Consider the following 17,488-nt stretch of genomic DNA (forward strand, 5'->3'; position numbering starts at 1 on the left):
GTACTTGTTAACATTAGTTAATGCGCTGTGAAATAACATGAACAACTGTATTTTCATTAACTAACATTAACAAAGATTCATAAATACTGTGTTGTTTATTGTTTGAACTAACATTAAATAATGGAACCTTAAAGTGTTACCAACAAACATTACTGTAATAAAACCACAGTTAATTTTCTCTAGTTATGTATATTTGGGTACTTTCTTTCTTTAATTATTTTGCTTTTATAACTGTATACTACTGCTTTTAATGGACTGATATTTCCTAAAAAAAGAAGTCATTAAAAAACGATTGGCGATCCAATTGGAGTGAATCATTTTGTGAAGCGACGACTGACTCAGAGTTTTAGGATTCAAACCTACACCCTTGGTGTTAAAGTTGAATGTCCAAAAGCAATGCATGCCCCTCATGTCCATAATATAAAAATATAAACAATCTTTTATTTATATAAAGAGCAACATCTTGAGTTCATAGCACAGCGCTTGGGATTTTCTCTTCTTCAGGAAGTGTGCATTGGTGTTTCAGATCTGGTTTCAGCTGGACGGATCCACAATGTTCACCGCTGCAACTCTCCAAAGTCTCCTGTTGGTGGCGCTGTGTCTCGTAAGCTGGGCCGTCCCTCACGGGAGACACCCAGGAGACCTCCATGGAGAAGAGAAAGAGTCATCGTCATCTCTGATGGACAGATCACGGGCTTCAGACTCCTCCAGTCTCACGCTCCCCATCACTTCCTCACAAACATCTGCAGCGGACGGAAACGAGGACAGGACTGACGAGAGACAGAACACAGCTGGAGACGCTCATGTCCCTGTGTCTCTTCGGTCAGACTCAGACTTCAGCTCCAGACTGCTGGACGCTCCGGACACCTGGACAGAAGCCGATCATCTGCAGACAGGTGAGGGAACCATGTCCATCTTCACTCGGAGTCACTGAAGGTGTGTCCAAACTTTTGGATTTGTGTTCGACTGGATGAAGTCGAGTTAGTTTGTTTCAAAGCAGCTTCACAGAAGTAAACAGGAAAGTGTTCATGTTCCAAAATGCATCATGAAGCTGTGAAGCAGAAAACAACAGAGTCATTATCAGATCCGTTGTGTTCAGTAACAGTGTGGTAGAGTCTCTAAATCACAGTGAATGAAGCTGATGAGTCTGAGAGCGTCCCGCTCCACTTCGAGCCCTCAGCGGACGCCGCCGACAGCCTAATTACTTTCTATTCTGAGAGCTGGCTGCTAAAAGAGGCGACACACATTATTCATGCTCACACGTCCTGATGGTTTTGATCTTCTTGGCTCACGATGTCTGACATTAAGTCAACATGTGTCAAATATCAGTCGAGTCATTGTTTCAGACGCAGCGTTTAGAAAACATTCATGCATCAATAATACATCATGGATGATAAAAAGAAAATGCAGACGACTTCTCAAAGCTTTACTAGATCATTTATTTCTCTTCGCAAAATGAGCAGCAACCATTTTTGACTGAACTGCGTATTATAGTTCTTACAAATCAGTTCATTTCCCTATAAAAAAAAATATATATATATAAAATATATGAGAAAAACACACAGAAAAATTACTAAATCTTTACCTGTTACTGGGAATAAAAAAACATTTTATTTCAGTTACTGTTTATTCAGAATCAGCTTTTCATATTTTGATTTAGTTTAACTTGATGCACTAAAATAACTAAAACTGAAATAAAAACTTCTACAGACATATTTTTGTAAAAATGACAAAAACACAAAAAACGACTAAAACTTGGACAAAATAAATATAAAAGTTACATTTAATTCTAAATATTAACAAAAACGATATTTTTTATTTTTACACCTTCAGCAAATCTGAGCCCAGTCTGAGGTTTTTGTGACGTGTGTGAGATGACTGGGGTTTTCTGAGAACATGAGAAGTGATTCAGGTATTTTGACGGCTTGTGTCTGTCCTCTACTTCCTTCTCCAGAGGAAGTGAGCGTCTCGTCTCAGGCCACCATGTCCTCCGAAGACCTTCCTTTGATCTTTGAGCCGTTTGAAGACATCACAGCACCAAGAGCATCATCTGGACCGTCTGTCACCATGACGCCAGCGCCCGTAACCGTGGAGCGGATGGTGTCCATGGATACGGATCACACTTCCTCTGATGTCCGTCTCTCAGGAACGACAGAGCCAATCACAGAACCCCATCCGGAAGCAGAGCATCATGGGACGACACAACGTGAGAATATATAACAGAGCAGCAGTGATGACATACTTCTGGAGCTTCACTGATTCCCTCAAATAAAGCCCAATATGATTTTTCTATTGGCTTTTGTATTATTGCAGAAAGAAAGCTCAGTGACCAGTAAGAGTTTGAGTCATCCTAACAGTCTTCACAAATTAAAGAAACAGTTAATCTGAAAATTACAATCTGCTGTAAATGTGTTCACCCTCAGTTTGTTTCTTCATCAGGTTTGTAGAAATGTAGCACTGCATCAGTGTCTCATCAATGGATGCTCAGCAGTGAATGGGTGCCGTCAGAATGAGAGTCTGATAAAAACATCACAATAATCCACAGCACAGCATCCATAATAACACTTCCTCCAGTGAAAAAGTGCATCTGCTGTTGTTGTTTAGAGCTGTTTAAACGCTGCTTGATCTGTGCAGATTTCTCTCCTGATTCAGACCAGAACACTTTTTCACTGGAGGAAGTGTTATTATGGATTATAGACTCTATGTATTTGAGTTAAAATCATCTTAATGCTGGATGTGTTTCAGGTTTTGTCTTCTCCAGATGTTCACTGATGGACTGGAGTGCTGTGGATTATTGTGATGTTTTTATCAGACTCTCATTCTGACGGCACCCATTCACTGACACTTGTTAGCAACCATCTTTTCAAGACTTTGGTTTAAAGAAATACGTCATCGCTCTATACAAACAACATCTGCTGTCTAACTTCTGATGTAGATTGTTGATATATTAAGTTATAAAGCTGATATAAGTGGTTCTGATTGGTCCAGCGGGTGATGATGTCACGCAGCACTCTGTTACCCATCAGCCTCTGATGGTTGATCCCGAATCGAAAGGTTTGTCGTGTGTTCAGATCAGCAGCGCTTGTGTCCGAACGCTGAGAGCTGAACATCTCTGTGTTACAGAGGAGCCTGATGAAGATGAAGAGGATGAGGAGGTGGACTCTGATGAGGAGGACAGCGAAGAGGACCTGACAGAGAGCACCATGGCCCCGCCGTACAGCCTGATTCCTCCTCCTCCCGTCTGGGTGCAGCGGAACCAGGGCCTGGGTGAGAGTCGAGCGCCGGATCACATCCATCTCCTCGGTTCTTCATCATTATAAAGAGACTTCTCTCTCTCTCTCTCTCTCTCTCTGTGTGTTTGCAGTGCGGAGCTGGGTGGAGCTTATCAGAGAGAAGGTACTGATGCTCTGGAAAACTGCACTTCCAGATTATTCTTAAAGAAGTCTGTTCTGCTCATCAAGGTCTTTAAAAATTGTGAAATATTATTCTAATGTAAATCATCTGTTTTCTGTGTGAATCTGTGTTAAAGTGTAATTTATTTCTGTGATGCTCCGCTGTATTTTCAGCATCATTCCTCCAGTCTTCAGTGTCACATGATCTTCAGAAATCATGAAAATATGATGATTTACTGCTCAAGAAACATTTCTGATTATTATCAATGTTGAACACAGTTGTGCTGCTCAATATTTCTTTGGAAACTGTGATGCATTATCATTAAAGTACTTTTATTCATCTGTGATGAATTTAATTGATCAAAAGTGACGGTAAAGACATTTATAATGTTACAATAATGTTCCTTAACGTTCTATTTATCTGTGAATCATGAAAAATAAAACGTAGCACAATTTCTGCAAACATTTTAATATTTTCAAAAATAATAATAATCAGAAATGTTTCTTGAGCAGTAAATCATCATATTTTCATGATTTCTGAAGATCATGTGACACTGAAGACTGGAGGAATGATGCTGAAAATACAGCGGAGCATCACAGAAATACATTACACTTTAACACAGATTCACACAGAAAACAGATGATTTAAACAGTAAAATATTTCCCAAGCTTCTGATCAAATAAATGCAGCGTCAGTGAGCAGAAGAGTCTCTCAGAAGCTCTAAAGCGCTCGCTGGTGTCTGTAGGCTGGTTATGTGTCAGGGATGTTGGCTCCGGTGGGGATTGGGATCGCTGGAGCTCTTCTTCTGGTCGGAGCTCTCTACAGCATCAGAGCGATCCATCGCAGGAGGAACAGCTTCAAACACCAGAGGAGGAAGGTACCATCATCACAGTCTTCAGTAGATTCATCTTCCATCCTTTACCTTTCAATCGGAGTGATTTCCCTTCAATGTGGATGATTTTCAGCCCCCCAGAGCAGTGCGCAGCGGACCAGACAACGCCATGCTGCTGGCCGACAGCTCAGAAGACGAGTTCTGACCAGAACCACCTGTGCTTCACACAAACACTGAGGATATACACTCAGATCATTTAGACCCAGAATCGTCTTTCAGAATCACAATAAGAACCTTTTCTTTCTCAAGCATTTACACTCTTTTGAGAAACATCATTGAGATGCTATTATACGTTTTAATAATATATTTTGGCACTTTTTATTTATATATTTTATGTTTTCATTTATATATGTATGAATGTGTGTGTGTGTGTATGTGTGTGTGTGTTTGAACATTGAATATTAAATTTAAATGAGAAATTAAATCTTGCAAACTAAAAAATATTTTATTTTTAATTGTATTTCAAGTAACAAAATGTTTTTGTTTTTTTTTAAATAAAGTGTCTTGGGTGAATGTTCATTTTTAGTAACTCAAAACAGTATAACCACACGTATGTGTGTTTATTTCTTGCTATTTTTCAGGTTTTAGTCCATAAAATATAAAGAATAACATTATTATTTTATTAAAATGCCATCATCAGTTCAGAAACATTAATATCACCTGAAACGTCTGTCAAATATGATCGTTCTGATGTTGTTTTCATGTCGTCATGACAATATGATCTCATCATGTGACGTGTTTGTGTTTCATCTGATTCACTGCAGGGTGTTTTTATCAAAGTTGTGAAATATCTTTACAGTAAGAGTGTGTTCAGTGTCCTACAAATGTGAACACTTCACTGTAAATACACTAAAATAAAAGATCTAATCACGTATTTTTGTAGTGCTTTCTTTTACTGTTACAAATTTATTTATTTTAATTTTTAAGGATAAAAAAATGCTGGTGCTCCTCATCAAAACAGACTGGCCTTCAAATAATTGCTTATAAATCTCTGGTTATGCTGTATATAATGACCAAATTGAGATTTCCATCTTGTTGTCAGCTTGTTTTCTTTCAGTTAACACAAGTTTTGTTTCTCTTTCTGGAACTGATTAATTACACGCCTCGTTGTTTTGAGCTCACACTTCTTCCTATAATATGCAGCAGATCTTCATTCATCACTAATAAGGGTAAAGCAATCTTACCAACAAGCAAAGGTTTAAGAACAATCAAATATGCCCTAATCTTTAAGAAAATGTGTGTCAATTACTTGTCAAGCATACACACATACATGCACTTCTAACCAATCCACTGAAAAGCACACCTGTGCAACATGATCAGTTCATTTTTAAAGCTGTTTATACTGTGAAATTAATATCTTACGTTTCGTACACACATCTGCACTTTGTTTATGGTGAGAGCATTCAGGCAGATTCATCTGAATGCCTCTGATTGGCCAATGCATTCATGAGCTCAACAGAATCCCGTGTGATTGGTTACCAGTGTTGTGCTACTTACTAAGAACTAGTTACAGTTACTAGTAACTTAATTCAAAAAGTAACTCAATTACTTTGTTGATTACTTACACCAAAAAGTAATGCATTAATGTACTGCATAAAAGCACATTAATGGGAACATTAAAGAAAGTTCTTTAAAAAGGTAACTAAAAAGTTACTTTTAACTAGGACTGCTCCGATCACGATTGGCCGATCGTTATGCACATCCGCGTTATGGTCTATACAAACACAAAGTAAAACAGAAAGTAATTTTTAAACACTATTTTGATTAAGTCAGACCAGCACAAACTGAATATTGTATATAACAAGGGTTTCTGAAATAAATAACAAAACACCTGAATAATATATTCAGAATCAAAAACTAAAGTGGCTTCTACTTGAATAAATGGAAACACGCCCACAGTGCGTCTTCATGTTTACAGTGGTTGGCGTCCACCAATCCTACAATGCGTCGCTGCTGCAAACAGGTTCGGCTGCACTTCAGTCAAAATGTATTAATTTTTTAAAAAGTAACGGACAATGCACCATATGGTAACGGTAACAGAGTTAATTAATTTAAAAAGTAATGCGTTACAGTATTAGTTATTGTCAAAAGTAACTAATAACCCGTTACTAGCCAACACTGGACAACACTCTTAAAAAAAAAGGGTTCATTGGGGTTTTGGCACAAAGGTTCTTTAGGCTATTATTCATTCATATATGACATTATTCTGCAACATTTTGTATTTGTAATTAAATTATTGTTTGTAGTAACTTAATATCACATTTTAATCGTGCTGATTTTTGGAGAAAAACTGAAATGGCACTCTTCGTGTGATATTGATAAACTACATAAAATGATATAAATATATACATTTTCTAACCCCCATATCTTGAATTTTGTGATCATACACATGCATCCATAAATGCATTTGAATACACCGAATAATGCAGTGAAAGAACGCACTCAAAATGCACACGCGCACTAGTATGACTTCATCATGTAACTTTACATTAGTCTAGATGCGTGCACTTTTTAGGCACGATTTGTTTACTTTTTGAATATACTTGATACTGTTAAAAGGCACATCATTAAAACAAAAAATACGAGTTCACATATCACACCTAAACACGCGTGGAAAACGTAATTAGAACTAGCTACTAAATTAGTTAAAAATGCCTATCCATATACAGCTTAGAGCTGTAATCAGGCCATAAAAGTTAGGCCCGACAGGACCCGAGCCCGACAGGTACATTTTGATTGACAGCTTTTTAACAGCTTTCTGTATCAAATAAATCCAGCACAATATGTACAAATTGAACATGGTTTATTTTTACCTCACGTGAACATTCTTAAAAATGCGTTCAGTAGCTTTTATTTGCCTTAAACAGGTGAAGACCAAAATATTATGACATCAATTTAACAATGTGAAAAGCACCATTGAAAATGTTTGTATTATAGAACAATTTTTAATTTAAACAGCAGCATGCAGAAAAAAGAAATCATGAACAGGTACCTGTACAATATTGGTGTTGCACCAAATTGTGGTCACAAAGAATACATTTTCAAATACATGGGGTAAAAATTAATACAAAGACAGGGCTGTCATTATTAACAACTGCTACAGACTTATAGTCAATAGTCAAGTAAAATGACACCATTTCCCCATAGAACACAACATTATTTAAAAAGCACAAAATGTGAATTTTGTCATCAGTTACTCTCCCTCATACCATTTCAAATCCATACGATTTCCATTCATCTTTGAAACACAAATGAAGAGTATTTTTAATGAAATATCTGTGCTTTCTGTCCCTCCATTGACAGCCTATGCAACTACCATTTCAACGTCCAATACAGTACAGCTGTCAGATTTCATTAAAAAGGATCTTCATTAGTGTTCAAAAAATTAACAAAGGTCTAACAGGATTGGAATGGGATTATATATATATATAATATAGCCGAACGATTGAAAAGCCAGGGGCGTGCTGCATTTTCAAACGCATTTCAAATCCACATTGACTTTTTATTCATCACGAGGTATTAAGTGAAAATGCAATTGAAACATCTTGTATTTTAAGTGTCAATCCACTTCTTCATTGCACTAAGAATAATAGAAATTTAAAACACCACTTTGCAGCACCTTTGGCTCAGAATGCATTCTGAAACTCTCACTGTATTTTGCTACAATTATCACGCTGTATTATGATGAAAATGCAATCCCACGTGTCCTACCCCCAAGTCAAAATTTATTTAGGAAAAACTGCATTTAAATGATAATTTTACTACAGTTTTTGCTTGGACATATTAAACACATCTAATCAATTTGTGTAATATATGTTCATTTGAATTTTGCAACTTATAAAGCATTAAAATATGTTTTTATTTTGCATATTAAAACTAGTGTAGGAAATGGCAAATGTAAACTATATAATAGATGTTTCATTTTGCACTAAATATTAAACATTTGTTTGGGAAAATGTACATTAAAATACAGAAACACATTGCCATTTTGCTTATTTCATTTCTAATTTAATTTTGCTACCCATATGTTTTCATAAATAAAAACTTAATAAATAAAACAGAATACAAACCCATGATAAGAATGCAACGGGTGCTTGGGATGCAAAGTATACGAGAGATACTATATTACACGAGAACTCTTTGACCACAGCTGCTGTGCTTCAAAAGCTCTTGGAGCAGCTCAACACTGGTTTTCTCTGAGGTGGTCGGATCGCATCAGATTGTGGTTAATCTTGCAGATCATGACTTATATCTACTCTTCCTCTCCCTGCAGTTTGGTAATATAAAGATTCCTCCTTTGAACTCCCACCTCTTCTGTGGGTTTTATTGTTCTGGGTCTGAATTTGGGCTCCTGGGGTCTCAAAAAAGAAACGTTTTCAATCTCCAAGGTGAACGTTATGACAACACAGTCTTAGAAAAAAGGGTTCATTGGGGTTCTATATAGAACCATAGGGTTCTTTTCTCAACTCAAAAGAACCTTTTATGCTAAAAAGGTTCTATAATGACAAGAAAAAAAACCCTTTTGGCAAAAAGGTTCTTTAGGCTATTATTACTTCGATCATGATTGGTCAATCTGGCTGTCATTCAGGAAACTGGACAATGAATCGGTTCGCGCCTTTCTACATTTAAAAATATGACCGTTATTGTCGTCTTTCTGTGAGTGAGGCGGCTGACTGTGAGCTGCTGCTCGTTATAACTGACCGCTCGGTCGGTCCCAAATTATTTAATATTTGCCTGTTAATTTTTCTTTATTTTGAGCGAATTTGAGTCGTGACATGTCAATGGAGAACAAAAACTGTGAACACAAGAAGGGTCAGATGTGTTCTGCGAGGTCCTGCAAACATACTGGCAAAATGAGGTAAGAAAATCGCTATCTTTATTATCTTTTGAAAATAGTAAAGTATAACCAGAGTTTACAAATGGGTAGCTTAAAGGACATGTAACCTGCAGAAGATAAATAAATACCCGTGTGTGTATTTTTGCATTGCTTTATCACAGATGATCAAGTTAGATGCTCACCTACTGTGTTAAGTTATGTGTAAATATCTGTCTTTTAGAGATTTTTCCACATTTTCCTGATATGAATTCCATGCATTAGGTGCATTATATATGTTTTTTATTCTTATAATAGTTTCAAAGTGTTTTCTGAAACATATAAGTGCAAATGTCGGTGCAATTTTAATGAATTAATGAAAATGAATAGGATTGTTTAAAGCCATGGTTCTGAAAGTGTCAGACCCTCTCTAGTGGTTACGCAGGTGAATCAATAAATTAAACGAATTAATGTTAATACATTTTAATTTAATCTTTGATTAAGTTTTTTTTTCACATTTAAGTATGTTACAGTCAATGTACAGTACAGTTTTGTAACTTTTGTTACATAATTACATTTAAAATTACATTTTAATTTAAACTTTATTTTCATTTCCCTGTACGTAAGCACAGTGTAGTGTTAATGTTCAAACTGTATTTCCCATTGTAAAGTGGCTGACAACAATTAATATTCTTATTAGAATAAAACTGCCTCATTTTTTAACTGTAGAGCTGTAGCTGAATAGTTTGGTCTACTACGCTGCTGAAATATAATGTTGGTCATTATGGTGGAACTTAATATTTAATAACAAATATTTTCTGAAGTGGTACTTGGTATAAAAAGTTTGAGAACCAATGGTTTAAAGAAATGGTATAAAATGAAATCCTGCTTTTTAAGAACTTTTCAGTAAACCATTTCTTCTTTCCTCTTGTAGAGTCATCAAGGATCAGCTTGTTCTTGAAACATTGGTAAGAAATTGTTCATCTGCTCCATTGCACTGTCACTTCTGCTAGAGATGCTTTGAGCTTTTGTGATTGTGATTTGATTGTACTTAGTTTAATACAAATGTACTGAATTAGATTTGACTTGTTTTCCTACACTGTAATGCTAGTGTTCTGATTAAAACAGTGTAACTGGGGGCTCTGAAAACACTGCTTGTGAATAATTTGTTAATATTGTACATTTTCATCTGAATACATTAAATAAGTGTTTAATGAATAGTGTTGTCCACTTTGTTTCCAACCTCACTGTTGCTGAACTGTAAAGTGAAAATATTCTGTGATTTATTTTGTATTCAGTTTTCAGTCAAATATATTTCACAATATCAAAGTTATTGTGAAACATTGTGAACATACCTAAACTCACTGGTTAAATCTTATGTGCCCTCCAGAAGTTTGTGTTCTGCAAGTGAACGACGCCTTGTGGTGCCATCCCAAAGAAGTTCACAATCACTCTCGCGATCTTTTCTTCTTCTTCTTCTGCTGGAATGACCTCCCAATCTCAATTCGTACAGCTTTGAGTCTTTACTTATTTTCAAGAAACATCTAAAGACCCATCTTTTTTGCCAGCACTTAATCAACTAACACGAGCACTTTTCCTTCTTTTCTTGTCTTTCATATTAAATAAAAAAACACCTGGCTATGTGTTCTGTACTAGACTAACTGAGACTTGTCATGGCACTTGTGTACTGTTGTTTTTCTCTTGTTGACCTGACTGCTTCTATTGTTCTCATTTGTAAGTCGCTTTGGATAAAATCGTCTGTTAAATGATTAAATGTAAATGTTTATACAGGACGGTACAGAAAGTGCACAAGTGGGAGAGAGTGGAGGGGACGGCGTCAGAATGGACCTAGTGCTGGGACTCTTTCAAGGATCACCCGAAGCACAACCACACTATATGCACGAGGCTGTTGGGTCTAACATTTTAGAGTCCCCTTTGGTAGAAATCTCATTCTGCATTCCCCACGGTAAAGAAGACACAGTCCGGGGGGGGGGGGGGGGGGGTTCCCGTTAGAAATCAACTGGTTGAAGGTTCCTTTCTCGAACTGTGCAACACATTTTCACTGCACAAATGTACACATCTCTTGTAATGAGACACATTACTAAAACATGTTTTTAACAGAAACTGTGGTTTTCCCACCAAAATAAAAGATCCACTGGTTTTAGTCATAAAGGTACAAGGGTTTGTCTTGCAAGTGCTGCAAAAAATATGCATTTATATGCAAAAACATTTGACAAAAACCCTTAAATATTATTGTATTTGGATTGTTCTACATGTTTTTAACAATACATCCATGCATACTCTGCAAAAATAAAGTTTGCCATTATTTTCATCTGTTTTATACAGTATATTTCCAAAATAAAACTGCTGTTTTACAATTTTGAGCATGTGGTAGTTTTTTTGAAGTTGATTGTAAAGTCATTGCTGCCAGTCATTTGAATGTTATACTTTATCATGTACTGTTGATCTAAATGCAAACTAGTTTCTAATTGAACATACAAGTGTGTATTTATACATGGTGCCAGGTACGACGGTGAAACAACATCGTGTTATCAACGTTGATTAACATTTCAAAATCAACACCTCATTCAGCGTTAATCCAAGGTCTGCAAAATGACCCTAATTCACCCGCGATGAAGGTAAAACGGTGAATCAATGTCGTGATGTCAACGTTGATCCAATTTGCAAAATCGAAAGGTAATTCAACGTTGATTCAACCATGGTACCTAACGTAAATGCCAGCTGGGAAATGATTCGCGAACCCGCTCCGAACTCTCGAACTGATTCAAATGATCCGCGATCCCGCTCCGAACTCCCAATCTGACTCAAATGATTCGCGAACCCGATACGAACTCCCAATCTGACTCAAATGATTTGCGAACCCGATACGAACTCCCAAACTGACTCAAATGATTCGCGAACCCGCTACGAACTCCTGAACTGGTTCAAATGATTTGCGATCCCACTCCGAACTCCCGAACTGATTCAAATGATACGCGATCCCGCTCCGAACTCCCAAACTGACTCAAATGATTCGCAAACCCGATACGAACTCCCAATCTGACTCAAATGATTTGCGAACCCGCTACGAACTCCTGAACTGGTTCAAATGATACGCGATCCCGCTCCGAACTCCCAAACTGACTCAAATGATTCGCGAACCCGCTACGAACTCCTGAACTGGTTCAAATGATTTGCGATCCCACTCCGAACTCCCGAACTGATTCAAATGATACGCGATCCCGCTCCGAACTCCCAAACTGACTCAAATGATTCGCGAACCCGATACGAACTCCCAATCTGACTCAAATGATTTGCGAACCCGCTACGAACTCCTGAACTGGTTCAAATGATTTGCGATCCCACTCCGAACTCCCGAACTGATTCAAATGATACGCGATCCCGCTCCGAACTCCCAAACTGACTCAAATGATTCGCGAACCCGCTACGAACTCCTGAACTGGTTCAAATGATTCGCGATCCCACTCCGAACTCCCGAACTGATTCAAATGATACGCGATCCCGCTCCGAACACCCAATCTGACTCAAATGATTCGCGAACCCGCTACGAACTCCTGAACTGGTTCAAATGATTCGCGATCCCACTCCGAACTCCCGAACTGACTCAAATGATTCGCGAACCCGCTACGAACTCCTGAACTGGTTCAAATGATTCGCGATCCCACTCCGAACTCCCGAACTGGTTCAAATGATTCGCGATCCCGCTCCGAACTCCCAATCTGACTCAAATGATTCGCGAACCCGCTACGAACTCCTGAACTGGTTCAAATGATTCGCGATCCCACTCCGAACTCCCGAACTGACTCAAATGATTCGCGAACCCGCTCCGAGCTCTCGAACTGACTCAAATGATACGCGATCCCGCTTCGAACTCCCGAACTGACTCAAATGATTCGCGAACCCGCTTCGAACTCCCAAACTGACTCAAATGATTCGCGATCCCCAAACTGACTCAAATGATTCGCGAACCTGCTCCGAACTCCCAAACTGACTCAAATTAATCACTATCTCAACTGTTATTTGTACCCAAAAATACACATGAATTAGACGAAATTACTGACAACATGGGCACTATTTTCTCTAATACATTAGAAGCTGTTGCCCCCATCAAATTGAAAAAGGTTAGAGAAAAACGTACTGTGCCATGGTATAACAGTAATACTCACTCTCTCAAGAAAGTAACTCGTAGTCTTGAACGCAAATGGAGAAAAACTAACTTGGAAGTTTTTAGAATTGCATGGAAAAACAGTATGTCCAGGTATAGACAGGCTCTAAAAACTGCTAGGGCAGAGCATATCCACAAACTCATAGAAAATAACCAAAACAATCCAAGGTTTTTATTTAGCACAGTGGCTAAATTAACAAATTACCAGACGCCACCTGATTCAAATATTCCACCAACGTTAAATAGTAATGACTTTATGAATTTCTTCACTGATAAAATAGATAACATTAGAAATACAATAGCGAATGTAGATTCTACAGCGTCTAACACTTCAGTTTCATCCATCGCACCCAAAGATAAACTGCAGTGCTTTACAAAAAAAAGGACAGGAAGAGCTAAATAAACTTATCACTGTATCTAAACCAACAACATGTTGTCTAGTCTTACTTGATCTTAGTGCTGCGTTCGACACCATAGATCATGACATACTCATAGATCGATTACAAAACTATACAGGTATTCAAGGCCAGGCTCTAAGATGGTTTAGATCCTACCTGTCTGATCACTACCATTTTGTTTACTTAAAAGGGGAGTCATCTAATTTATCATCAGTAAAATATGGAGTGCCACAAGGATCCGTCCTAGGTCCCCTTCTATTTTCAATATACATGTTGCCCCTTGGTAATATTATTAGAAAATACGGAATTAGCTTCCACTGTTATGCTGATGATACTCAGCTATATATCTCAACGAGACCAGATGAAACTTCCTAATTATCTAAGCTAACAGAGTGTGTTAAAAATGTAAAAGATTGGATGACCAATAATTTTCCCCAATTAAATTCGGATAAGACAGAGATATTAATTATTGGACCAAAAAACACTACACAGAATCTTGTAGATTACAATCTGCAACTAGACGGATGCACTGCTACTTCCTGTACAGTCAGAAATCTGGGTGTTATATTAGACAGCAACTTGTCTTTTGAAAACCATATTTCCCATGTTACAAAAACTGCATTCTTCCATCTTAGAAACAACATCTTGGGGATTTCATAATTATATAAGGTTTGATTTATTGTTGAAATATGATACACAATTCAAAATGGCAAAAAGTGTAACTGTGTAAGTGTAATTAACATATTAAATCTTATTTTAGTTAATATTTCAAAACTAGCTAATTTAACCAGTAGTAATGATGACAATGTCGTGTAAACATGACTGAAGACGAGAAAAGAGGAAGAGATCCGCTCTGATTGATTCAAACTCGTGACTTCGATCATTCAGTTCAAGCGATTCACTATCAAAAATCAGATCAAAAGTGTCATTCATTTTTGAATTTCTACATCACTTGCAATGATTTTAAGAAGCACGTACAGTGTTGGTGATACAGAGCTTTTCGAAACTCTGAATTAGTGAAAAGCATTGCGTCGCAAAACGATTCAGTTTGGAAGCGTTCTAATCGGATCGCGAATCATTTGATTCAGATCGGGACTTCGGAAAGGGTTCACGAATCATCTCTTCTGATTTCTTTTTTTTTAAATGAAACTTTAAGGAAGTACAGTTATAAAAACAAAACGAAAAAAGTGGTTCACAATAACTATAATTTTAATAGTCAAACATCACTTAAATAATGATTTTCAAGGGTTAGTAGAAATACCATCTCATGTTCCTAGATGACTAAATTGTCCCCCATTACTCCATTACAATTCATTTTGCAAAAAACAAAAAAAAAACAAGACTGAATTGAATTGACTGAATATGTGTGCTTTCAAACATTAATATGAATAACTTTTACTGTACCTTGATCACCCTGCATAAAAAGTGATTTCAGTCTTGTTCAGAAAACAAGACTTTTGCATCTCCAGTAAAATGCGTCTTGATTTGCGGATGGCATTTTAAAGACTTGACATAAATATATCTGACTGTAAATGTAAAGAACGAAACCGAAACAGTCTGAAGGTAGGCAAAGATCACTTTTATTCACGCTATGATTTGTGATTGTCAGTGCACCTTGGGTTTAAGCATCATTTGGGATCCGTCTGCTGTGAGAAACACGGGTGTGAGTGCATCGTGGCAGTGGTCAGGTCAAAGGTCAAAGGTCAGGACTCTTGTAAAAATACGGGCTTAAACTGAGGTCTGTTCTACAGCTTGTGAGGTAGAGTAGAGTTATTCTGTCTCTAAACCCTGCGATACAAAGCTTGGTCAAGTGCGTAGCTTATAATGCTCAGAGACGCACAGTGCAAGGTGTGTAGGCAAACGTGTAACCATTATTCATCCAGTCATTGTTCTGCTGACGCTTTATACTAAATAACTTCCATCAACAGTTTTACACGAGACTTATTTACAGCAGCTCACCCAAAAATGACATTTTGCTAAATGTTTACCATTCCAGATGTAGATTTGATTGTAGAGTTATGAGTTATAGTTGGTCTCTTCATCAGGTTTGGAGAAATGTAGCATTGCATCAATGGATGCTCTGCAGTGAATGGGTGCCGTCAGAATGAGAGTCCAAACAGTCCATAATAACACTTCCTCCAGTGAAAAAGTGCATCTGCTGTTGTCTCTCACAGATTAGTTTAAACGCTGCTTGATCTGTGCAGATTTCTCTCCTGATTCAGACCAGAACACTTTTTCACTGGAGGAAGTGTTATTATGGATTATAGACTCTATGTGTTTGAGTTAAAATCATCTTAATGCTGGATGTGTTTCATCTTTTGTCTTCTCCAGATGTTCACTGATGGACTGGAGTGCTGTGGATTATTGTGATGTTTTTATCAGACTCTCATTCTGACGGCACCCATTCACTTGCAGTGAGCAAGTGATGCAATTTCTCCAAATCTGATGAAGAAACAAACTCATCCTGATCTCAGATGATCGAAGTATGGCCACATTTACAACTCAAGCTCATTTTAGGGTGAACTATTCCTTTAAAATGTTAAGTTATTTGTACTAACATAATCATTAGTAACCCTGATTTACTGTCAAGTGTTTGTTCGTGATGAAAGTTACCATAAAGCTCCAGCAGTGTTTCAGAAGCGAAACGATCAGAGGTTTTCTAGAGATCCTGGACAGCTCCGAGACCGGAGACATTCATCATACGGATGGGATTCTGTCTTCAAGCACTCCTGGACTCAAACCAGATCACGCACAGACAAATAATATATATATTTATATATAATCTATATGTGAAACCTCAGGTCAAAAGTTTAGTAACACAGTCTTGTAGAAAAATATGACTTTAAAACGACTATGGCATACACGTCATCGAACGCTAAACCAATCAGAAGAATCTAAAACTAAAGGAAAAGAGCTAGAGCCCTTCTCAAAGGGAAGTACACGGCTGATCTTCTACCTGGTTTATTGCTGAAAACAAGCGCTTTAATAAAGGACTCTGTACTTTCTAGTGTGTGGAGCCAGGAATCTCACATTGACTTCACTTTGGTCCAGTGTTTCTTCTAAACACATCTGTGATCAGGACTGACAGAAATCATGACTCTACTGCATCACTCCTGATAAACACAGAGCTTTCAGCATCAGTGCAACACAACCAAGAGAAACTGATGGAGAAATTAACACTAGACTTTTTAGAAAGTCTCTTCTGCTCACCAAGGATGCATTTATTTGATAAAAAATGCAGTAAAAATTCTGATATATTATTAGAATATAAAACATCTGTTTTCTGTGTGAATCTGTGTTAAAGTGTAATTTATTTCTGTGATGCTCCGCTGTATTTTCAGCATCATTCCTCCAGTCTTCAGTGTCACATGATCTTCAGAAATCATGAATAATATGATGATTTATTATCAGAATTAACAATGTTGTGTTTTTGGAAACTGTGTTGCTTTTTTCAGGATTCTTTGACACATAAAAGTTAAAAAGAACAGGATTTACTTTTTATTTATTCTCATTATTATCATAAAAATAAAAACTATATTTACTATAATACTAAATGCAAAAAATATTTTTCAAAGTATTGTATTAAAATACTTAATTTTACGTTTTATTCAAGATTACCTGCCATTTCTTTGTAATTATGTGTGAAATTTAGCATTTTTTTTACTAGCAAATTGAATAATGCACAAAAATTTTAAAATAAATAAAAAAGCAAAAAATATTTATACATCTTGGGAACATTTGTTGCACTGCATTTAATTTTTAAATAAATTAATAATTTATATTTTAGCATTAATATGTTTTAATTA

At 36.9% G+C, this 17,488-nt stretch overlaps 1 protein-coding gene across 1 annotated transcript; it reads left to right on the forward strand.

Annotated features, from left to right (window-relative positions):
- Positions 1 to 829: 829 nt before the first annotated feature.
- On the forward strand, positions 830 to 4,454 carry LOC132091743 (armadillo-like helical domain-containing protein 4). Its single transcript, XM_059497864.1, has 6 exons — positions 830 to 896; positions 1,955 to 2,206; positions 3,124 to 3,267; positions 3,365 to 3,396; positions 4,139 to 4,270; positions 4,359 to 4,454. Exons 2-6 carry the CDS (start codon positions 1,984 to 1,986, stop codon positions 4,428 to 4,430), a joined length of 603 nt encoding a protein of 200 aa, XP_059353847.1. The 5' UTR covers positions 830 to 896; positions 1,955 to 1,983; the 3' UTR covers positions 4,431 to 4,454.
- Positions 4,455 to 17,488: the final 13,034 nt, after the last annotated feature.

The sequence above is a fragment of the Carassius carassius genome, chromosome 18 (assembly GCF_963082965.1).
Source record: "Carassius carassius chromosome 18, fCarCar2.1, whole genome shotgun sequence".
Classification (NCBI taxonomy): domain Eukaryota; kingdom Metazoa; phylum Chordata; class Actinopteri; order Cypriniformes; family Cyprinidae; genus Carassius; species Carassius carassius.

Coding starts and splice junctions, on each gene's coding strand:
- LOC132091743 (XM_059497864.1), top strand. CDS start 1,984: ATGTCCTCCGAAGACCTTCCTTTGATCTTTGAGCCGTTTGAAGACATC. Junction 2,207..3,123: donor GCATCATGGGACGACACAAC/GTGAGAATATAT, acceptor TCTGTGTTACAG/AGGAGCCTGATGAAGATGAA. Junction 4,271..4,358: donor TCAAACACCAGAGGAGGAAG/GTACCATCATCA, acceptor GATGATTTTCAG/CCCCCCAGAGCAGTGCGCAG.